Here is a 24,401-nt window from a genome sequence, read left to right as displayed (position 1 = left end):
ACACCATACCAAAGCACTTGCTCCAGCCTGGTGCTTCTTACCTCTCACTGTGCAACAGAATCTTGTGGGGACCTTTTAAAAACTCAGATGCTGTCTTGTCAATTTCTTTCTCTAGTTTCTCTTTGCGGTTCCTCTCACATCAGATCTGCTGTCTGTCACTTTCTAGGTTAGCTTGCAGTCTATAAATGGGACCGTGCTGCACGCACTCTCTTGTAGGCTTCCTTCATTCAACATAATAAATGATGAGATTTATCCACATGGTGATATTAATAGTGTTACGAACTGAGGCCTTCTGGGAAACTGAGGCAGCAAAAAGACCCCCCTTCAAGTCCTAATTCTTACAATAAAGTTAGAAGGATTTTAGACGTGTCACTCAGAGTAACAGGCAATTGTTAGAAAGGATGGAAAGGGGACACTCTCAGGGGAGAGAAGAGGGGCAGTGTGCCACTCCTACACTCTAGTTTTATTGGGGATACCAGAGAAGTTTCCAGAGAGTTCCGCCCAGGTTCACTTTTGACTTTTGACTGACAGCAGGTTGACATCAGACTTTCAAGTCCCCACTGCCATGACAACTCGAGGTCACTTTGGTCCATGCTGACCCACTCTAATTTGGATTGTTAACCAATCTGTAAGAATTCTTACAGATTTTATGGTCAGGAGGAATTATTGTTATCTCCCTGAGTTTTGGGATCTGGTCTGTGACTAGGGTCACAAAAGTGTCCCCCTTCAGGGTAACCTGGATTCCTCTTATTGACATTATCTTGGGCCTGCATTTCTCTTGCAGATAACAGGTAGTTTGCTGAGGAATATGACGTATCCTGTCCACTCAGGCCAGGCAGGGCTGCAGGTGAATTGCTTCCTGGAAAAGAAAGCATGTGGGGGTCAGCACAGGGGGCCAGTTTTGTAGAATTATTCCCTTAACCTCATGTTACCACCGTTCACATCTGTCTGTTCACTATCAATAGTATCATTCCTCTTTATTGCTGAGTATATTCCATCAGGTGATGGTATCAAAATCTAGTTTTCCATTCAGCTATAGATGGATATTTGGGTTGTTCCCAGCTTATCGCAAATAAAGCTTCTATAAACATTCATATATAATTTTGTGTGTGAACATATGCTTCTTTTCTTTTGGATAGAGTGGACAGGAGTGACTGGATCATATAATAGGTTTATATTTAACTTTTTTTTTTTTTTTTTTTTTGCAGTGCTGGGGATAGAATCCAGGGCCTCACACATACTAAACAAGTGTCCTACCACTGAATTACACTCCCAGTTACCTCTCTTTTTTAAAAATATGAAATAGGTTCTTGCTGTGTTGCCCAGGCAGGTTGCAGACTCTCAATCTTCCCGTCTCAGCCTCCTGAGCAGCTAGAACTACAGGCGTGCACCACCATACCATGTTTAACTTTTTAAGAAACTGCCAGATGGGTTTGCAAAGTGGTTGTACTGATACATTCCCTCCAGCACTGTACAGGAGCTCCAGTTCTTTTGGCATAGCTCTCTCCTCTCTGGGACTCTAGCAGTCTTTTTTTTTTTTTATCATTATTTTTTAAAATTTTATTTTAATTAAAAATCATAAATTTACATAGGGCAATGTTGTTTGATTCATTCTGTTATTTTTTTGCCTCCCCCCCGCCCCTAGCAGCCTTAAGATTCCAAGTTCTCAGCTTTGTCTTGTCACTGCAGAGTCTGCCCAGCTCAGCATCCCTCCACCAAGGCCTGCAGACTCTGGAGATTTAGGCTGGGAACCTGGGTGTGGTGGCTCATGTCTGTAATCCCTGAGGCTCAGGAGGCTGAGGCAGGAAGATCAAAAGTTCAATGTCAACCTTAGCAATTTAGCAAGACCCTGTTTCAAAATAAAAACTAAAAATGGCTGGGAATGTAACTCAGTGGTAAAGTGCCCCCGGGGTTCAATCCCCAGTGCACATGCTTGCGCACACACACACACACACACACACACAAGACGTGGGTGGGGACAGCTGGAGGGCCATCTCACTTGTTTCTCAAGGATCCTCGTTTTTCATTCTGGATGTCTAATGTGTTAAAAACCATTGCTGCTGGACTTGATGTGGCTTCTGGTTGGGGGTGACTCTGATCCCTGGTACTCTGTCCTGCCCACAGGCAGAATGCAGTGCCCCCTGCTTGGGTGTGTGTGTGTGTGTGTGTGTGTGGTAGGGGCAGCCAAGAGCTCCATTCTGGAGTTTGAAGAAATCTGAGAGGTTACAAACCTGCTTGGGGGCCTTCACCCCAATGTCCCCTCTGCATGAGAGTCTGCTTTGTGTGTCAAGGCCCAATATCACTCTGTACCTTAAATCAAATGCCAAATAGCTTCTCCCAGGTTACTCTCCTCCCCTACTCATTTCCATCCCATTACCCTATTTCATTTTCTTTTATAGTACCTAATACTTTCTGAAATTATGTCAGCAGTTGGTCAACTCATTTATTACCTCTGTTACTACATACAATGTAAGCTCCACGTCAGCAAGGGCCTTCACGGCTAGCTTCACCCTGCTAACCACCGCGGAGACGTCTGGACCATGGACTGTTTATCTAGCATGTGCAAAACCCTGGGTCTGATCCATAGTGCTGAAAAAAACAAAAAGTTATTTTTTTGTGGTGCTGGGGATTGGACAGGGCCTTGTGCATACTTGGCAAACACTCTACCACTGAGCTACATCCCATCCCGCAAAATTATGTTAAATTGGATCTGATTAGATTAGATTACACTGGAGGGATGAGCTTTGTCACATTATAGAATTTTTACCCATTGAAATGCCAGTGTTTAATGTATAAGTATTTGTTGATTGATATTCTGCTTTAGTTTTTAGTGAATTGCTATTAATTTTCCTTTACAAAGGCATGTTTTCATTCTAAAATCTATCATCAGATTCAATCTAGAAATCAAATCGTATAAACATATAGTGCTGTGAATTCAGAGGTTATAAAAATATTATTGATCAATTTTAAGTAATAGACAATAGCCAAGCTATGGAACTAACCTTAGGTGTCTTTCAACAGATAAATGGATAAATAAAATGTGGTATATATAAACAATGGAATATTACTCAGCCATAAAGAAGAATGAAATTATGGCATTTACCAGTAAATGGATGGAACTGGAGACTATCATGCAGAGTGAAATAAGCCAATCCAAAAAACCAAATGTTGATGGTTCTCTCTGATATGTGGATGTTAACTCACAATAAGCGGGGAGGGGAAGAATAGAAGTTCACTGGATTAGACAAAGGGGAGTGAAGGGAAGGGAGGGAAGATGGGAATAGGAAAGGCAGTAGAAGCAATCGGACATAATTTTCTATGTTCATATATGAATACCTGACCACCACCAGGGAAACTCTACATCATGTATAACCACAAGAATGGAATCCTAATCGGGATGGGTTGTACTCCATATATGTATAATATGTCAAAATACACTCTACCGTCATGTATATCTGAAAATAACAAATTTAAAAATTGTCAAAAAATATAAAGTGATAGAATCATTTTTTTTCTCTCTAAACTTTCAGGACATTGAAAGAGACTTGAAACAAATGAGACTTCAGAACATAAAGGAAAGTAAAATTCCAGAACAGAAATATAAAGCTAAGGTAATCAAAATTTGTGTCTTTTGGTTCCATATGAGAAGCTGGCTGGGGGTCCACACCTGGGTCGCCTATGTGATTCTCCTCACCACTTGTTATTTTGTGGTGTAGCCCTATTTTGTGATGTTAAACGAATGGGTGTAAGTACATGTAATATCAAAATAAATTGATCTAGGGTGTTATAATATTAAGACTTTTATTGAATTGCTCAATTTAAGGGTTTCTCTTGTTTTCTTATAGAGAGGAGTGAGGTTTGAAATTAATTTAGACAAATGTATTTCTGATGAAAATCCCCTCCAAGATAAAGAGGTACGTCATTAAGTATACCCAGGAGAACATGAGTGTATCTTGTTTCTTGAAATTGTTCTACAGGCTGTAGGAAAAATTTGCTTAAATATGCCTAGAAGGGTCTCTGATGTTCAAATGAGTCTTCCAAATACTTTTTATCCTCCTTTAAAGAAAATAAAGGTTATTTCCTTAGGTGAATTATTCTATTTAAATTTATTTTTATTTTATAAAGAACCTTCTTCCGGGGCTGGGGAGATAGCTCAGCTGGTAGAGTGCTTGCCTTGCAAGCTCAAGGCCCTGAGTTCGATCCCCAGTACCGCAAAAAAAAAAAAAAAGAACCTTCTTCCTCACATTATTAGATTTTTATCATTGACAAATTAAAATAGAAGACAGGATACATAGTTGACAACTAATATACTGACCTAAAAATCTTGAGCAGGTACCCTGAAACTGTGCACATTCATTTTAGGTCTTAATTAGTTACAGATAGCTTCGTACATGTCTTTGGGTAAATCTCAATTATGTATTTGGGCTCTCCTTGCCACAGAAGTAAATGCACAGTATAGGAGGTCCAAATCTCATTTTATTAGTTGATTTCAACATCTTGTTCATCTCATTTTTATCAGACCTGCTAACAAATGTCAAAATTTAACCAATTATTTCATTTTATCTTCTCTAAATTCACCTTTCAGATTACCAAAGTTTAAGTATGAATAATCATATCTGATACTCAGTTTTTTTCATTCTTTTCTTTTCTCTTCGTGTGTGTGTGTGTGTGTGTGTGTGTGTGTGTGTGTGTGTGTGTGTTTTTCTGGAGATGGAATCCAGGGCCTTGAACATGGCCTGCTAGGCAAGTGCTCTTCCACTGAACTACCTCCCCAGTCTTTCATGTTCTTTATTATCTTAAAACTTTAGAGGTGGAGGTGTAGCTCAGTGTGGTAGAATGTGTGTTTAGCACACATGATGAACCTTGGCTTCAATCCCCCAAATCAAAACCCCTCATAAAAGCCACCAAAAACTTTTTTTACGTCATCATTTCATATTTTTACAAGCTTTTTGCTACATAAAGACTAAAGAAAGTATAGTGGTGATCGTTAGTTCCTACTTCAATTCATCCATTAGGTCTCCAGGTGCTCCAGAGCTGTGTCAGCTACTCTGGAGGCTGAGGCAGGAGGATCACTTGGGCCCAGAAGTTTGAAACCAGCCTTGATAACATAGTGAAACCCCCTTGTCTTAAACAAAAGAATGTTGTGTTATACCCTGACAGCAGGACCCGAGGATGCTGTGGGATTGAACTGAAGTAGAATAATACTGAAGACAGAAAGTCTGGATAAAATTAAGTTGTCCAGTGACCAGTGCTTGTTACTATTAAAAAGGAGAAATGAAAACATTGCTGTTTTTATCTTAATCACTGTAATTCCATTCTTTTTTATGTGATACTGGGGATTGAACCCAGGAGTGCTCTACTACTGAGCTATAAGCTATGTCCCCAGCCCTTTTTATTTTTTATTTTGAGACATGGCCTCACTAAGTTGCCTAGGCTGACCTTGAACTTTTGATCCTCTTCCCTCAGCCTCCAGAGTAACTCAGATTACAGACCTACAACACAGAGCCTGGCCATAGTTTTACCTTTAAAACTCTACAGATTCGTTTGTCTTGCTTATTAGTATTATTGGAACACAAAAAGTTTTGAACCCCCCCACCAACATGGCTTACTTCTCATGTAATACTGTGGAAATGCTTTAGGCAATGGATATACTCAATGAAACTTTGACCTTTGAGGATGGCATGAAGTTTAAGGAACATGAACATATAAAGGAGCATGAGGATCACACAGACAAAGCCTTTGAAGAACTCTGTGGCCCAGAAGCAGGTACGTATTCCTGGAACACTGGGTGAGAAGGAGCTGGTCCTTTAGCAGTCCATCTTGACCCCTCTCTCTGCCCAGCTCCTCCTGGTTCTGGTCTTGCGTACCCCCAGATTCAGCCCTCTTCTGCTCCACACTATGAGGAGTTTCACCAGCTCTTTCCTGCAGCTGCAGCTTCTCCTGGGAGCTCCAACTTACCAGTTTTTCTCTTTACCTGCTGGCAAGTCCCTGGACAGGTCCATGAGCAACTTAAATTCAGCACGTGTAAAGTCAAACTTGTACACTCTTTCTTCCCAGTGACCCTTTATTGTGGTCAATGTCAGCAACAGGGTGGCAGCTCCTGCTGCACATCCAGGGCGATTTCTTCTGAGAGGTCTCTGGACTTTTCCTCCTCCTTCATTCCGTCTACCTCTGGCTTAGGGTTCAGCCTCAGCAGAATGGTAGGGTAGGAAGTTCGTGGGCTTTGGAGCCCAATGGGCGTTTAAATCCCACCTGGCACTGTGATCTCTGATCGTGTGACCTGTCTTTCACAAGTTACTTCCCTGCTCTAATGTCAGTTGCCTGTTAGGAATATGGGATAGTAATGGTAGCAATAGTCACACAGGATGATGAAGGGGACAAAAGTAAGATATGATATATAAAGTACCCGCCAAATCTTGGATGCTTAATGAATGCCGTTCCCTTAATTTTCCCTCTGCCTTCCCTTCGTTGCATTTCTTATTCTTCTATGTATTCTCCTTTTATCTAGTAGTTCTTCTTTATTCCCTTTGTTCTCTACCTGGTTGATACAACTATATTATTACCCTGTGCAGATTTTACATATATACATATATGTGTGTCTGTGTGTGTGTGGTACTGGGATTGAACCCAGGGCCTTGCGCTTGCTAGACAAGCTTTCTACCACTGAGCTATATCCCCAGCCTCATCAGATTACATATTTTTTATAATACATGTAGAATAAAGTCCATTCCACATAGCATTGCACTTGACACTGTGTGGCCTGACTGTGCAGTGACCCACCTTTTCCACCCTGGCCCCCTCTTTCCTGCACCAGTGGTGGGATCCATACAACCTGCTGGAGCCCATCTTCCCTTATAGCCATGCGAGCATTTGCTTTATCTGACTTGACTCAGTCTCCCCTTCCTAAAATGCCCTTTGCCTTGTTTCCATCTGGAAGCATCGTTACACAATTCAGCAAGCCTCTCACTGAGGATCTTCCTTGTGCCCCTTTCTGGGCTCAGGGTTAGGGCGCTCGAAGATGAATGGAACCTGGGTGCTGCCCTCAAATTCGCACAAGCGTCGTGAACAAAGGAAAGGAGGCACAAAATGTGTCCTGAAATGCCAATCACTGAGCTTGCATCGCGTTCTTTGGGGACAGTTCAGGGCACTTGGAAGGGGGTCTTGCTAAATTCCCCAGGTTGACCTTGAACTTGCAATTCTCCCACCTGAGCCTCCAGAATAGATGGTATCACAGGTGAGCGTCCACCGCATCCAATGATTGGCTTGGGCAAAAGCATCTACAGACCCTAGGATTGCTGCAGATCAACAGTCTCCACTGGAGAAAAAGATTTTGGATCTTGCTAAGGCTGGCCTCCAACTTGTGATCCTCCTGCCTCAGACTAGACTCCAGAGTCACTGGGATTACAGTGCTGAACCCAGAGCACACTTACCATGATGTGTCTTAGTCAAGTTCCTCCTTGGCCATGGCGGTGATCGCAGGGGAGCACAGCATCAGGTGTTCTCTCTGATGTCCAGTTCTGCTCTGGTTCCTGGAATTGAGCTTTCCCTATGCACACAGAGTAAAGCTGCAACCTAACACAGTTTTCTGAGCAAATGCACGAATGGATTTCCATGAAACTCTGGGTGTTTTCTCTTTTCATCATTCCCACTCTGCCCCCAACATCTGAGCATTCTGCCTCCAGGTTTTCTAGGCAAGCCCCTTATGTTTTCCTGTTGCAGAACTGTAACATGCAGGTTGAATAGAGTTATAAATCAACACAGAGATTTTTCACCTCACATGATAAGCCTGCCATATTATTTCCACTGTTAGACCCTCCAAATACTGTTACAGTTCCTGCATTTATTCATCAAGTGGATTTACCAATACAAATATTACTGGAACCAATACAACCCATTACACTACGCCTCAATCTGTGGGCTCTTCAACTACAGATTCTGGTGCATATTTTACTTCAAAGAACTGTTCACTGATTTCTCCACTGACCTACACATCCACAGATACTTTTGGCAGCGAAACCACATTTACAGAACCAACTAATGATGAATTATTCATTGAATTCACCACCAGCCTATGTCCTAAGTGAAGGGGTAGATTTTTACCATTGTCCGAAGTAATGTTGGGAATAACCATCCAAGATACATTAATGCACAAATTGGGTTGTCGTTAACAATGTATACAAGCATCCTCATGGGTTTCTGGTGGGTCCAGTGTATTCTCAGATTGGAAGCATTAGTCGCACTGTAAAATGCCATATGAGTGGCATTCCAAGAAAAATTTTCTGTAATTACCAGGAAGGAAGAAGTCCATTTGTGAAAAGCATCTACCTTGTCCCCAAGTATGTTTCTCGGTCAAGTTCCAATATGAATCATTACCACGGTGGTAATAGTAATGAGAACTCTTACCAGAGAAGTTACTTGGAAACTATTGTCCTGTCACAACAAAAGGTGAAGGCCTTCCTTGTCTAATATGGAACCTGTTCATCTTGGGAATTGGTTTCATACTGGGATACAACTAATCATTCACACTTTTACCTAAATAGTCTCTACTAAGTGGGGTTGGAAAACAATAATCGACTGCCACAGCATTGATGGCAGAGGTATTGACAATAGAAGAGTTAGGCAAGAATAGTGTACAAAAACAAACATATTCAAGTCCGCAAACGCTGGAATCAAGAGGGATGTATCTGCCAGGTTTTCACAGGTGTCCAGCATAGCTGGGTAAGGTTGGGGTACCAGGTCCATGAGAATGATTGGAAAGCAATATTGATTAGTTCCTAGCGCTAAGATTTTCTGGATCACTAGTGTTGTGTAATCCATCAGAATATTTGAATGCATTCCAAATTTCCATTTTACCTTAATGTGGTAAGTTCGAAAAGTTAGCTGCACAAAGGACGGTATAATTGATATTACTAAGCTCCAGGTATTTCTATAATAAAGAATCTGGTCTTCATCTGTTAAAAAAAAAAGAAATGCCAATCACTGTTGGAGTGCCAGCTGGCGAGAGTTAGGGAGACCCCCTCTCCTCCAGGGCTTGGCATGCCACGGAGCCTGGGCTTTATCCCATGTGGGTGATGACTTTCCATCAAAGGGAGCAGAATCCTCTGTGTGTTTGAAAAAGATCATGCTGGCTGCAGGAAGCAGATGGCCTGGAGGGGCAAGACTGAAGGCTGGAGGCTGCTCCAGCTGGGAAAAGACAGGCGCAGGGGCCAGAGCAGTGCAGAGCCAAGAGTGTAGGTGGAAGGAGGGGAGAGGCTCACAGAGACTTCCTATTTTCTAATTCAGACGCATGAAGTTGTTACTGACCAAGGCACATCAGGTAGAGGGCAATCAGTAGAGATCATGTCACAATCTAAATTTGAAACATCTGAAGGTGTTTATAAGCATTAGTTGGAGATGTTTATTTATTTATTCATTCATTTATTGCAAGGCTGGTGATCCACCCAGGGCCTTATAATGCTAGGCAAGTGCTCAACCACCGAGCTACACCCACAGCTAAACTGGAGATGTTTGTTAACTGTATGAGACTGGAGTTCTGGGGCAAATCAGAGCTGAGGTTACGTTTCCAGTCCTTAGCATATACATGCTATAAACTTTGCTGTTGGTCAAGAATACGCAGGCAGGGGGATGAGAGAGAGAGAGAGAGAGAGAGAGAGAGAGAGAGAGAGAGAGAGAGAGAGCCCTAGTACTATTCAGACAAGTATTGAGAGAATCGGGAGAGATGGACACCAGAGGACAAAGGAGTGGGTGGAGTTCCTGGGGGAGGCACAGGGGGGCTGGAAGAGAAAAGCTGCTGAGATGGGTTCGAGGATAGCCCCCAGGATTTGGCCCCGTGGAACACTGAGTGACCTTGGGGAAAGCAGTTTCAGAGAAAGAGGTGGACTGAAAGGTTATTTTGAGTTTGCAAGGAAGAGGAGAGTGTGGGTTTGTTCTTTTCAGCCTGAAAAGGGGAGAAAAATGGGCTGGGGGTGATTAAGTGGTTGAAGGCCCTGGCTTTGATCCCCAGCACCACAAAATGAAACAAAAGGTATATTTTATTAATTTGAGGCTGAAAATTGCCTTCCATTTTAATACATATCCCCATAATTACTAAGTTGAAATATTTGTCATGTTTATTGATGACTTGTATTTCTCTTGTGAATTACTTAATCACACATCCATCCATTTTTCTTTTCCTTTCTCTTTTTGCTGGGATTGAACTTGGCAGGGCTTGCCCATGCTAGGGAAGCACTTTATCACCAAGTTATACCTCTGTCCCTTTTTAATTTTTTATTTTGAGACAGGGTCTCAGTAAATTGCCCCGGCTGGCCTTGAACCTGCGATCTTCCCACCTCTGCCTTCTGAGTAGCTGGGATTATAGCCCACACTACTGTACCCAGCCTTCAGATTTTCTATTGAAAATGGCACATTTGGTTTTTTTTCTTTATAAAATTCATTTAAATCAAACTTTTGCCTGTAATATGTATTGTGAATATTTTCTCCAGTTGATCTTCAGATCTCATTTATGGTAACAATAGCAAATTTTGTGTATGTGTGTTCACTCAGGAGTAACTTTGTAAGAAGTATGCAGAGCATTCAAAGAAAACCATAAAATTTTACCCAAGTAAAGACCACTTGATAAATGGAGAGAATTAGCAGTGCTATAGATTGGAAATATTTTTTGTCAATAAATTTATGGCAATTTCAATCAAAATCACAATAGGAATTTTTTTTTTCTGATGTGAGATGATCTTGGCAAAAGATTGGAGAATCTTGGAGATTCTTAATTAGCCAAAATATTGTGAGAAATAAGAGCAGTGAAGGAAAACTTACCTTTCCAAGTACCAAAATATATGTTATCATTTGAACAGAATGATAGTAGCACCAAAATAGATATAGCAGGGAGAAACGAGAGTTTACAGATGCTCAGTATGTTTTATAATTTAGTGCATGCTAAGAACAGTATCACGAGTCAATGGAAAAAGAGGATTATTCAAATAAATGCTTCTGGACCAACTGGTTAACAATTTAGGAAAAACCATGAAACCAGACGCCATATAGTATGATACAATGAAATAATTTTTTTTTTTAAATATCAGAGTTTGTATGTAGAAATGTTTCATTTAGAAAATGAAGTAAAAGAAAATAGGTAATTTTTTTATGATGGGGAAGAAGTATCTATTCAAAATTCATAGGAAAAAAATCACAGAATAAATTAGTAATAGATCTGATTTTAATAATGAAAAGCTTGGTAAGAAAGCAATACTAAACCCTAGAATTGTTATTTTCAAGCATTTATCTAGGGTAAATAATCACAAACATCCATAAAAATTTAGCTGTAAATAAAGTCATGATAGCTTTATTTTAATATTGAAAAATTACTAACGTCTTAGAAGTCCAGCAAAAAAAAAAAAAAAGAATTAATATAATCTATTCGTGAAACAGAATACTATGTTTGCTTTAAAATGGTAGCATAGAAGAATATTTAATAACCTGAAAAAATGTGAAACTGACTAAAAAAAAGTCAGTTATGAGAGCATTTGGCATGTGGAGGACCTCTTCCCCTGGGTACTGGGGATTGAACTCAGGGCTGCTCTACCACTGAACTACACCCCAGTCCTTTTCATTCTTATTTTGAGCCTTGCTAAGTTGCTGAGGCTGGTCTTGAACTTGCAATCCTCCTGCCTCAGCCTCCTGAGTTGCTGTGATTACAGAAATGGTATGGAATTTTAATAATCTCTGGATGGTGAGATTATAGGTGATTTTTATTTTCTTATACTTATCTGATTTTCAGTTTTCTTATAGAGAAAACATGGTAATAAGATAATACAATTTATTTTTTAAATTAAAATGAAACAGATTGTGCCCTATTGAAACTGAGTTTTCATACATGACTCAATGAATTTGTCCTTTGGTGCCACTAATATTTCTTCAGCACTTAGTTAAGTTGGTTAGTCAGTCAAACATTAATAATGAAGGACCCAGAGAGGTGGCTAATTGGAGGCTGAGGCAGGAGGATCACAAGTTCAAGACCAATCAGGCAACTTAGACAGACACTGTCTCAAAAAATAAAAAGGGTAGGGCATGTTGCTCAGTGGTAGAGTACCCCGGGTTCACTCCCCAATATCACACACCAATAAATAACAAAAACAATAAAAGTAAAAGAATATTTAAATATGTTTATAATTTCAGTCTTATAAGTTCCAGTCTGTGTTAGAACAAGGGGGATGATTTCTCTGGTTCTGCACGTACCAGCTGATAGATACTGCCTCAGGTACCTAAGCACTCTTTGATACAATTAGCCACACTTTGCTTTTGAACTAATGAGTTATTTTCTTATACCCAGAGTTTTTCATTCCAAATGCTGTTGCCACAGAAAACAGAAGGCAGTGGGACACCAGAGTGCCTCAGACTCTAATGCAAATGATGGCAGCCACTGACATTACTTCCACCTGCTCCACTGTGCCTGATGGTGAGTCTCTGGATCAGCACCAGTTGGCAGCAAGGGAAGACCAGGGTCCGCAAACCACTGTGTGACTAGTGCTCATCCTGTTGGAATAGTTCCTAGTTCTTAGTACAAACCCTTTAGATTTTGTACCAAACACTTTGCAAGGTCATGTTTTGGTTTCTCTTCCATCCCCAGAGAAACTTGCCTGATAATTATCCTAGACAATTGGCCATCCTAACCAGGCAAAGTATCTTAGTGCAAAGATACACATAAAAATTGCTTTTAAACCAATGTGCTACTTAAATGTGTGGAGTGTTTTGGACTTAATGATACTTTCAACCCCAAATTCCTGCATTTATTTTTGAGGTTCTGACATAGGCTTTGCTTAGAAGAGGTTCACAGCAACCTCCAGGAGTTACCTTCACATGCCTAGATATTTATTTCTTATTTCTTATGTTCCTCTTGATTACATGGCACTGAAAGAGATGTAAATTTAAACTTGTTCTGTAAGTTGAAATATGTAAGTACAGTTAGCTTTCTATGTCCTCAGATTCAACCAACCTCAGAAAAAATATTCAGAAAAAAATTCTGCATTTATACTAAAAATGTACAAACTATTTTTCTTGTCCTTATCCCCTAAACAATAAAGTATAACAACTATTTATATCATGTTGGGTATTATAAGTCATCTAGAGGTGATTTAAAGTATATGGGAGCATTTGCAGAGGTCCTGTGCAAATACTGTGCTGTTATATATAAGGCACTTAAACATCTGCAGATTTTCATGTCCTTGGGGCCTGAAACCAATCCCCTTTGGGTACCAAAGGATAAGTGTATATCACTGAAGTAAGTGTAAGTGTGTGACCTGACTACTGACTATCTAATAATACAATTGATCTAATAAGACATTGAAAGCCCAACATCAAATAAGCAAATAGACTAGAAGTTTTATCACAACAAAAAGTGTTTATAAGCCCCCCCCAAAAAAGACTCTTCTACCCATCAGCTATGTGACAATAAGTCACTGAGTTTTCTTTATTTAAAAAATGAGGGGTGAGATTAACTCCAAGGTTCTAACATTCTGTGACTTCATAAAAACTCAGAAAGCATTTTTATTTTCAATTACGGTTTCCTCTTTAGATGGCCAAGTTATTGTTCCAGAAAATAGGAAGCAGTGGCGGCAGGAAGCACCAGGAGCTTTAATGGGTGCTTTGGCAGCAGCACCTCTTACAGGCAGATCATTTTCTGCCAGGGACGGAGAGCCTGGTATGCACTTGTGCTTAATTTTTAACTGCGTAACAGTTCCCTGAGAAATTTTGTCAATGATTTGCCGGTGCAGAAAGGGGATGACATTCCCTTCAGCCTGGAGAGGAGATTGGGAGGGGGGTTCGGCCTTTGGAGGAGCTGATTTGTTTTGTCTAAGGCTGTCCCAAATGCTGTTAACAAGTGACATGAACTTCCAAGACAGTGGCATCATTTTCTGTAACATAACCACCTGACAGCTCAGGCCAAGAGCCAGCAGCTCTGTAGCTGATGATCTAGCTCTGCTAAGCTTCACCTGAGAGACAGTTTAGTTATGACAGTTATGCAGGGGGACTCATTACTGTCCTATGGCAATAAAACTCATCTAGATATAGTTTGTTTTGTCTTCAATTTTTAGCAAGATTTTGATTTTGTGTGTGTATGTGTGTGTGTGTGTGTGTGTGTGTGTGTGTGTGTTTTGAGCTAGAGTCTTGCATGGTACCTAGACTGGCCTCAAACTTCTGAGCTTAAGTGATCTTCCTGCTTAAATGCTTATCTAATTATCTTTCTATAAACTCAGATTTATTATTAAGCCATTTCTTCTCCATCAATATGTAAATATTATTTCCTATACTAGTATCATTTGATTGTTTTATAGTTTTTATAGTATGATGGTGTAAATTTCTTCTATAAAAAAGTTAAAAGGATATCAAGTGGGAATGAAGGAGAAATAATGCATAAAATGTAAACATTTATAATGCCATGAAGGTTCTTTTACATTGGTTTTACTCTTTGCAAGAGAATTGCATTGATGTGGGGGATCAATCCCAGGACCTTGCAAATGCTGAGCACACACTTTACCGTTGAGCTTACCTTCAGCCTCTTTGCAGTACATTATCAGACCGCACTGAATAATGGCTAAGAGTGGACTCTGTACTCAGTGGGAATAACTTCTGGCTCTCTTACTCACCATTCTTACCTTCCATTTTCTCATTTGTAAAAGCAGAGTTATGTTAACACCAACTTCAATGGATTGTTTTAAATATTAAAGAGATAATGCATGTAAAGTGTCTAGAAAGTTGCCTAAGTGTAATTAATTATAGCTTTTAAAAAAATATTTTATTTAGAGGCAGGGTCTCCCTGAGTTACTTAGGGCCTCATTAAATTGCTGAGGCTGGCTTTGAACTCTCAATCCTGCCTCAGCCTCCTTAGCCACTGGGATTACAGGCATGTGCCACCTTGCCCAGTTAATTATAGCTTTTAAAATAGTGGTTTTATAGGTTAGAGATGTCGTTCAGTGGGAGGGTACTTGCCTAGCATGTGCAAGGCCCTGGGTCCAATCCTTCCTTAGGACTGCAAAAATAACTAAAATGATGATTTTATTCAGCGATAAATAAAAATGAAATTATGTCATTTATAGGAAAATGAAAGGGACTTGAGAGCATGATGTTAAGCAAACCAAGCCAAACTCAGAAAGTCAAGGGTTGTGTGTTTTATTTCATATATGAAAGCTAGAGAGAAAAAGGAAAAAAAAAAGTGTATCTGGGAGAGGTCTTATAAAAATTGAGGGGATTTCAGACTGGGAGGGAAGACATTTGTGTTTCCCACTACAGTCTGCTCTTAAATCATAAAAGGAAATTTCAGTCTCCTCCTGTACCTGGATGGGCAGAAGCAATACAAGTTTTTCCTGTAGTTCAAATGAGTAGAATGAGAAAAATACAAAACAAAGCAAGGCAAAAAGCAAAACAAACAAACAAACAAAAAAGCCCCCCAAAACCCAAAATAAGGCAAAAAACAAAACAAAACAAAATAAACCACCATAAATTGTGAGGGTCTGATTTCTCTGAGCCCTGATGATATTACACCCAAAATGGGATTGCTAGATCATGTGATAATTCTATTTTAGGATTTTTAAGTTTTAAATTTAAAATAAATTTGTTTAGTTGTAGATGGACATAATATCTTTATTTTATTTTTTTCATTTTTATGTGGTGCTGAGAATTGAACCCAGTACCTCACACATGCTAGGCAAGTGCTCTACCACTGAGCCACAACCCCAGCCTAAGTTTTAAAAATTTAAAAATTTGTTCTAATTAGTTATGCATGATGGTAGAATGCACTTTGTTACATCATGCATAGATGGAGTATAATTTCTCACTCTTCTGGTGGTACATGATGTAGAATCTCACCAGTTGTACAGTTGTATATGTGCATAAGGTAATAATGTCGGTTTCATTCTATTATCCTTCCTACCCCTACACCCCCTCCCCTCCCTTCACTCCCCTCTACCTAACCTAAAGTAACTCTATTCTTCCCTAGCCCCACCCCACCTTTGTGTGTTAGCATCCACATATCAAAGAGAACATTGGTCTTTGGTTTTTTTGGGATTAGCTTATTTTACTTAGCATGATAGTCTCCAGCTCCATCCATTTACTGACAGATACCATAATTTCATTCTTTTTTAAGGAAGAGTATTATTCCATCATATATATCGCATTTTTTATTTATCCATTTATCTGTTGATAAATGGTAGGTGCCCTAGGTTGGTTCCATAGTTTAGCTATTGTGAGTTGAGCTGCTATAAATATCTTTAGGCTTTTGAGTGTCCTCTAGACTGTTCCCCATAGCAGCTGTACCATTTCACAATCACAACAGTGCACAAAGTTTCAATTATTCCACATCCTCCCTAACACTTGTTCATTTCTGATTTTTTTAATGGGATCAAACTAACAGATATGAGGTAATATTTCACTGTGGTTTTGATTTGCATTTCCCTGATGATTACGGATATTGAACATCTTTCAATATACTTGTCATGGAAGGGAACAGAAAGATCTAAGCCCCTTAGTCCTTCTTTTCTTTCTCTCTCTCTCTCTCTCTCCCCGCCCCTCTCTTTTTGTGCTGGAAACCCAACCATACCCTTTACCCCAGACCCCAGCCCGTAGTTCTCATGTGGACTCTTTGACTGAGTCTCAGAACCCACTTAAAGCAAGTTCTGATTAACAAGAGAAAAGGACACACATTTTATTAAATTTCATATATACAGGGTTCTTCACAAGAGAGTGAAGTCTGAAGAAATGACAAAAGTATGACACTTTTTATACTTTTTAGGCCAAGAACTATATGTTTATGAAGGAATGATGGGACAGATGGATCTCTGAGCTAGAGTAAATTCTAGGGATGTTGTGAGGAAATCTATTATAGTAGATTGCAGAAATGACCATAGTCCTTCTCTCTTCCCTGGGATATATAGAGGATGTACCAGCTAGTAGAAGATAGATTTATTCAAGTTCATTACAGCCTCCATTACCAGGCTCTGGCAATCAAAGTTATTTTCTTGCCTTGGAACAGAAAGAATATTTGTAATTTTCTGCATGTAGAAAAAGATAGCCAAATGTCCTTTTCTGAAGTTATAGTTCCCCAAGTGACCTCAGCCTGAGGTAATCAGTGTACCATTACCATATTGACATATATTGAGATGGTGAAATTGGCTATGGCCTGGAAACACCAGGGTATACATTCCTTAAGTCCAGGAAAAACCTCCAGGCCTTTCATTAATGATTCTGAAGGTTTAGAACCAACTTTTCAAGAATGGATGGGAGTAGAAGAAGCCAGGTTGTCCAGGGAAAGATGTCAGAAATTGAAAATCCCCTGTGCAGAAAATAACTCCCTGCAAAACAATCATGGGACTTGTGAAGAGGCCTGCCATCCAGTGAGCTACTTCTCCCCTTCCCTCCTGTGAGTCCCCCCAGCCCAACAGGGAGACAAATCTGAGTTAACACCTCCTGGCCTCCTTGCCTGCTGGCCACACAGTAAAGCCTTTTCTTTTTGCAAAAACCTGGTGCCGTGGTATTGACTTCTGTAAGCATGGGGCAGTGAGCTTTTGTGTGATAACAATGGCATGTTCTTAACTCTGCAAGGGGATGATGCATTTGTACTAAGAAATGAAATATCATACTATCTTCAGGCTAATCCTTAAGAAGAAAAAAGTTCATGTGTGCACGCTACCAGGGGTTGAGCACTACTACTGAGCTAAATCTCCCAGCCCCAGAAAAAAAAAATACATTTTACATCACAAGAATTAAAAAAGAAAAAAAGCTTGTGTAAGTGTGCGCCCATGTGTATGCTAGTGTTTGCTCTGCAGACATTAGTAATTAAGGTTAGCCATAAGAGGGGCAAACTGGACCATGCAGGTGGTCCAATTTGGCAAATCATTTTTGTAGACATGGTTTTCTCAAATTTTCCATACAATCAAGGCATCTACCCTACAAGTGAGGACATTTTATTCCTCCCTTTCTGGTCCTTATTTTTGACATTTGTTTTTCCTTATCTTCTTGTATTGCCTACCACCTTTGGTACAGCATTGAATAATTGGATGTCTATTCCATCCCTGTTTTTTGTTTTTTGTTTTTTCTTTTTTATAGCATGGGGTTTTGGGGGTTGTCTCCACTTTCCACATAGATGAGGGAAGGGATAACTGTTGGAGGATGATGGTGCCGCCAATAAATCAATTAATTACTATTAAACTTATCTAATCAATAAACACATAAGAGCTAATACTCTTTTCAAATGGGGAAGGTGTGGTGGATCAGGCCATACCAGATCTGGCCTCCAGCAAGATGGAGGAGCCCACCTTCACCTTTATTTATAGTCGCACAGGTATAGGGGCCTGAACTGGGAGGGGCTTCTTCTGTGAGGACCAGGACAGGGTGGAGTTAGGGAAACCATCTGCTTAGAGAATTAGCATTTCCTCAGACAGTGAGCCACTCTGTACATGGCCACATACTCCCTGGTGGTCTGGAACAGTCTCTCCTGGCTGCCAGTTCCTGGGAGTCAGACCTCTGTATCCCTTGGCTCAATCAAGTCTGATTTTACTAGGCACGAATAGCTTCCCACAGTGGGGGATTGAAACCAGGGCTTTTTGCACTAAGCTACATCCTCAACTTTTTTTTTTTTTTTTTATAGGGTCTCATTAAGTTGCCCAGGCTGGCCTTGAGCTTATGACCCTCCTGCCCAGTCTCCTGAATAGCTGGGATGACACGTGCATGCCACTGCATCTGGCTCTTATTGCCTTTTAATGGAAATGATTAAAGGGTTCATGGTTGACATGGTTCATGTTGTATACTGCTCATCGAGTATATAGGTCGGGTTGCTTTAATTTCACTCTGTCATTTCTTTAACAGTAGAAGGAACATTCAAACAATGGCTTCCTAAAGAAGAAGAGAGTAAGGTGGAAATGTCCTCTTGCATTGAAGTAGATGAGGAACAACTGGAATCAGGCTCTGATGATGATACGTAAGTAGGTCATATGACCATGGATTTGACTTCACTTGAGTTTGGAGTTTGAGTCACAATGCTTGGATGGTTGGAAAACATTTACGTTGAGAAACTAAAATTAGGGCTGGAGATAATAGTTCAGTGGTGGAATGCGTGCCTAGCATGAGTGAGGTCCTAGGTCAGTCCTTAGTAGAAAAAAAAATGTCTTGAGAAACTACTATTAAAATTGACATAAAGGAATAGTAATACTTCTGATATCTCTAAAAGAAGTAAATATAAGGGCTGGGGAGATAGCAAGCACAGTGGGAGGAGTTTCAAGATGGTGGAATAGAGAAGGTTGCTTTCCTGGCTGCTGCAAGATGTGAAACCAAGAAGCAGACAGGCAACTTCTCAGCAAGGTGGTGAACAAATAAAAAACTTGGGACGGGGCTTTACCAGAATTTTACTGGACATTCAAAGCAGATTGAGGACTCAGGAGGATGAATATAATAAGGAAAAAATCCCCAGTGTCACAGCCACTACTGCAGCCAGAGGAGTCCCTCAATGAGCAAAGTGGAGGGACAAGGGAATTAAAGGAACCTGCATTTTTAAGAGGCCTGAGTGTATCTGGGTACAGAGAGTTTAGAGATCAAAGACACTGCCTGACTAAACTGAAAGGCATGCTGCATAATATCCTGTGTGGCAAAGAAGTCACCATCTCTCCAGGCTTTGTGCAGAGGACACAGGGAGGAACCATTTTGCAGCTGTGGCTTGGGGGCCAGCAGCTGAGGGAGCCAATTCCTGAGTTTGTCCCAAAATACAGGCCTGGCAAACCATACTGCACAACACAGAGTGTTCCTAAGTGACCACGAGAAAACCAAATGTGGAGGAATTCTGGTCATGGAAATCCACCTGGCTCTACCCCTCCCCCACAGTCTGGCTGCTTTCAGGACCTGCTGGGAGAATTGCACCTGGCCAGGAATTCAGAAGAGCTGGGGTGGAAGAGATTGAGTTGGGAGACTGAAACCAAGACCAGGAAGTGAGGGGAATGTAGGAGACTAAGAATTGGCTCCCAACCACACAAGTGGAATCCAGGGAAGATCCCTGGGGTTCAGTCTTTCAGTGTGGACCAGCAATTGCTGGGTCCTGAGAGGTGTGTTGATTTAAAGTGTTCAGACCAACTGGCATCCAGCAAAGGGCCTGGAGCCTACCTAAGCCTGAACCCTGCCTCCAGGAATTCCACAACAGGACTACCTCTCTCATTGCAGTGACCCCACCCAACACTGCTGAGTTGGTAAACCAAGAATCTTTTGAACTCCAATGGATACAATTCTTTAACTTTTTATTGAGTTTTTTCCCCTTTTTCTTTTCTCTGTTTAATTGTGACCTTAATGTTTCATGAACATTTATACATATTCATATTTTTTTCTCATTTCTAGAATTTTTGAAGTCAATTATTTTTCATGGGTCAATATTTTGAGAACTAGGACATTTGATTAGTATAATTAGTATACTTTAACTTTGTTTTGTATTTTAAAAAAAAATTTACTTTATATATATGACGACATGTGTGTGTGTGTGTATATATATATATTCTCTTATGTTTCCTTTGATTCTCATTTTCTCTTTTCTTCTGCTAATAGCCAATCTCTGTTGTTCTCTTTCACTCTTCTTTTGATTTTTTTTTACTTCTATCTTCTCTCCTCCTCTCTTATAATCATCACATCCTGTATCACTTCAGTTCTCTCCCAGTCAACCATTCAAAATTATAAACCCATTTGCAAACTTAACTGTTTTTGTGGGCAATAACTGATTATATCATTTCTATTTATTGTGACGATTAGCATTGTAGATGTCATAGTAGGAAGTATTTGGTTTAATGCTATAAATTGTTTGCATTGGTTGTTTTTATTATTTGTCTCCCTTAAAACCTTCAGGGATACTACAAGTCCACAGGATAGACATATTGCTAAATGGGTAGACAAACAAACAACATGAAAAAACAAAGGAACAAAATGCCCCAAATGAACCATGATACTTTAATAACAGAATCTAATGACACCATGGTAGAGGAAATGTCAGTATAGGAATTTAGGATGTACCTAGTCAACTGATCTATGAAGTAAAGGACAATGTAGGGAGTGAAATCAGAAAGAAAATATGGAAAGTGAAAGATCTCTTCAAAAAAGAGATAGAGATTCTGAAAAAAAATTGAGCAGAAATCCTTGAAATGAAGGAATCAATAAACCAAATTAAGAGTTCAATGGAAAGTATCACCAACAGACTGGATCACTTGGGAGACAGTTTCAGGCAATGAAAACAAAATATGAAATCTTGAAAACAAAGTTGGCCATGGAGAAAAGATATTAAGAGACCATTAAAAGAACTTCCAAGAAATATGGGATAACCTGAAAAGACCAAATTTAAGATTTATTGGGATCAGTGAAGCCTCAGAGATACAAATGAAAGGAATGCACAATCTTTTCAATGAAATGGTGCCAGAAAAATTCCCAAACCTAAAGAATGAAATGGAAAATCAAATACAGGAGACTTACAGGACCTCAAATGTACAAAATTACAACAGACATACCAAGACACCTTATTATGAAAATACCTAATATACAGAATAAGGATAGAATTTTAAAGCCTGCCAGAGAAAAATGACAGGTAACATTTAGAGGGAAACCAATCTGGATCTCAGTTGATTTCTCAATCCAGACCCTCAGAACTAGGAGTTCTTGAATTAATGTATACCAAGCTCTGAAAGAAAATGGATGCCAGCTGAGAACATTGTACCCAGCAAAATTAAGCTTCAGAATTGACAATGAAATAAAAACCTTCCACAATAAACAAAAGGTAAAAGAATTCATAACTAGAAAGCCTGTACTACAAAACCATTTTCAATAAAATATATCATGAAGAAGAAATGAAAAAAAAAAAAAACTGAAAAGCAGCAAATAGAGGAACTACACTAGAACAGTCAATCAAAGGAGAAATCAATTCAAAGTAAAAATCATAAATAAATCAAAATGACAGGGAATAAAAATCATTTCTCAATAATAACTTTGAATGTAAATGGCCTAAACTCATCAATCAAAAGACATAGATTGGCAGATTGGATTAAAAAACAAGACCCAACAATATGCTGTCTTCAAGAGATTTGCCTCATAGGTAAAGACATCCACAGACTGAAAATAAAAGGATGGGCAAAATGCATATCATTCATATGACTCTCATAAACAAACAGGGGTTTATCCTGTTTGTTTATCCTCATATCAGATAAAGAGGACTTTATGCTAAAGTTAATCAGAAGGGATAAAAAAGGTCATTTCATACTGCTTAAGAGAACTATACACAAACAAGACATTACAATTGTAAATATTTATGCTCCAAACAATAGAACATCTGTTTACATCAAACAAACCCTTCTCAATTTCAAAAATCAAATAGACCACAACACAATAATACTGGGTAACTTTTACATGCCTCTGTCACCACTGGATAGACCCTCCACACAAAAACTAAATAAAGATGCTATAAAACTAAAAAAATTCAATTGATAATTTAGACTTAATAGACACACATAGAATATTTCACCCATGAATTACTGAATACACTTTCTTCTCAGCAGCCCACAATCCTTCTCTAATATAGACCACAATGTGTAAGCTATCACATATGTTGGCATACGATTGTAATAGTACCTTAATCTATTTTTAGCATCTGTAGGGTTGTTTTGATAGCTCCCTTTCCATTGTTATTAATTTTTGTGTTCTTGCTTTTTTCTTGATTAGACTTATTTGATTTTTATCAACTTTTAGCTGTATTATTTCTTTTCTATTTCATATATTTATGCTCCTACTTTTATTTTTTCCTTCCTACTACCTAAAATAATTTATTAATCTAGCTTCTTTCTGATACAAGTACTTTAAGTTGTAAATGTTCATCTGAGTACGGTTTCATTTCAGAGATTATGATTTTTTTTTTTTTTTTTTTGGTACTGGGGATTGAACTCAGGGGCACTTGACCACTGAGCCACATCCCCAGTCCTATTTTGTATTTTATTTAGAGAACAGGGTCTCACTGAGTTGCTTATTACCTTGCCATTGCTGAGGCTGGCTTTGAACTCCTGATCTTCCTGTCTGAGCCTCCCAAGCCACTGGGATTACAAGTGTGCACCACCACGCCTGGCTAATATTTTAAGCTTTTATTATCCCTTAGTTCGAAGCACTTTTTATTTACTTTTCTTATGTTTTCTTCCTTGAACTGTGAGATATTTGTAAGTGTGCTGTTTAATTTTGAAGTAGCTGTGAAGTGGGGGTGAGGTTTTATATATTTAAGGTGATTGATTTCTAATGTGATAAATCATACAGGAAACAGTCTGCCTGATTTCAAAGTAAAAAAAAAAAGTAATGAAAATATTTTTATATTGATTATATTGATTACATATATGTCAAAACATGTCAAAAGTGATCATATTGTATACTTCAAATATGTGCATTTTATCATACTTCAATTTTACCTCAATAAAGCTATGAAAAAATAGGGAAAAAAAGAACTGTGATATAGCTTAGTGGTAGAGCACTTACCTAGTAGGTGTGAGACCCTAAGCTCAATCCTTGGTACTGCAAAAAAACAAACAACAACAAAGAACCCACTCAGAGTTATAACATTGTATTATTTCACTAAAGCATCAGTGAAGATGAACTCACAATTTAAAATTTAAAAATAGAATCCAGGCACAGTAGCTTATGCCTATCTCCCCAGCTACTTGGGAGGCTGAGATGGGAAGATTACTTGAGCCCAGGAGTCCAGGCCAGCCTGGGGACAGTATCACAAGACCCTATCTCAACAAACAAAGCAGAAATTTGAAATTTACTAGGGGAAATAGTAAATGCAATACATAGCTGGATAAGACCATAAAAAATTTCAGATAACATAATTATCCTGTGAAGATTATAATATTGAATATTTAAAATTATTCAATTAAAATAATTAGGAGGCTGGAGATGTAGCTCAGTGATAGAGTGCTTGCTTAGCATGCACAGGAACCTGGGATTCAATCCCCAGCACCACCACTACCAACAACAAAGGAAACATGAGAAAAAAGCAGTCCTTCAATGAAGAACAGGAAAATTGGCTGGACTGCTATAACAAAATACTTTGAATCAGGTAACTTACAAGTAACAGATACTTACAGTTCTAGGTGTTAGTAAATCCAAGATCAAGCATTCAACAGATTCAGTATCTGGCAAGGCCTGGCTTTTGGGGTCATAGATGACACCTTTTAGTTGTGCCCTCACATGGTGGAGGGCAAACAAGCTCCTCCAGGCCTCTTTTATAAGAGAACTAATAGCTTCATGACCTAATCACTTCTTAAAGGTCCATCTCCTAAGACAGTCACATTGGAGGATTGGTTTCAGAATTTTAGGGGGATACTAACATTCAAACCACAGTAAAGATTTTGATAATTAACTAA

The 24,401-nt window shown here is 39.3% G+C and overlaps 1 protein-coding gene across 8 annotated transcripts in view; it reads left to right on the top strand.

Annotated features, from left to right (window-relative positions):
* Window positions 1-24,401, top strand: part of NEK5 (NIMA related kinase 5) — a 71,066-nt gene that overhangs the window by 39,663 nt on the left and 7,002 nt on the right. For 7 of the 8 annotated variants that reach the window (XM_079136159.1, XM_079136155.1, XM_079136156.1 and 4 more), the window contains 6 exons: window positions 3,531-3,611; window positions 3,846-3,914; window positions 5,640-5,766; window positions 12,323-12,448; window positions 13,565-13,690; window positions 18,850-18,961. In XM_079136159.1, coding sequence (XP_078992285.1) covers window positions 3,531-3,611; window positions 3,846-3,914; window positions 5,640-5,766; window positions 12,323-12,448; window positions 13,565-13,690; window positions 18,850-18,961 — 641 coding nt within the window. The remainder of the gene's footprint in view (window positions 1-3,530; window positions 3,612-3,845; window positions 3,915-5,639; window positions 5,767-12,322; window positions 12,449-13,564; window positions 13,691-18,849; window positions 18,962-24,401) is intronic. The other variant, XM_079136158.1, reaches the window with a different exon arrangement.

This window comes from Sciurus vulgaris (assembly GCF_902686455.1).
Source record: "Sciurus vulgaris genome assembly, chromosome: 4".
In the NCBI taxonomy this organism is placed as follows: domain Eukaryota; kingdom Metazoa; phylum Chordata; class Mammalia; order Rodentia; family Sciuridae; genus Sciurus; species Sciurus vulgaris.
This window is presented reverse-complemented; position numbering and strand designations above follow the sequence as displayed.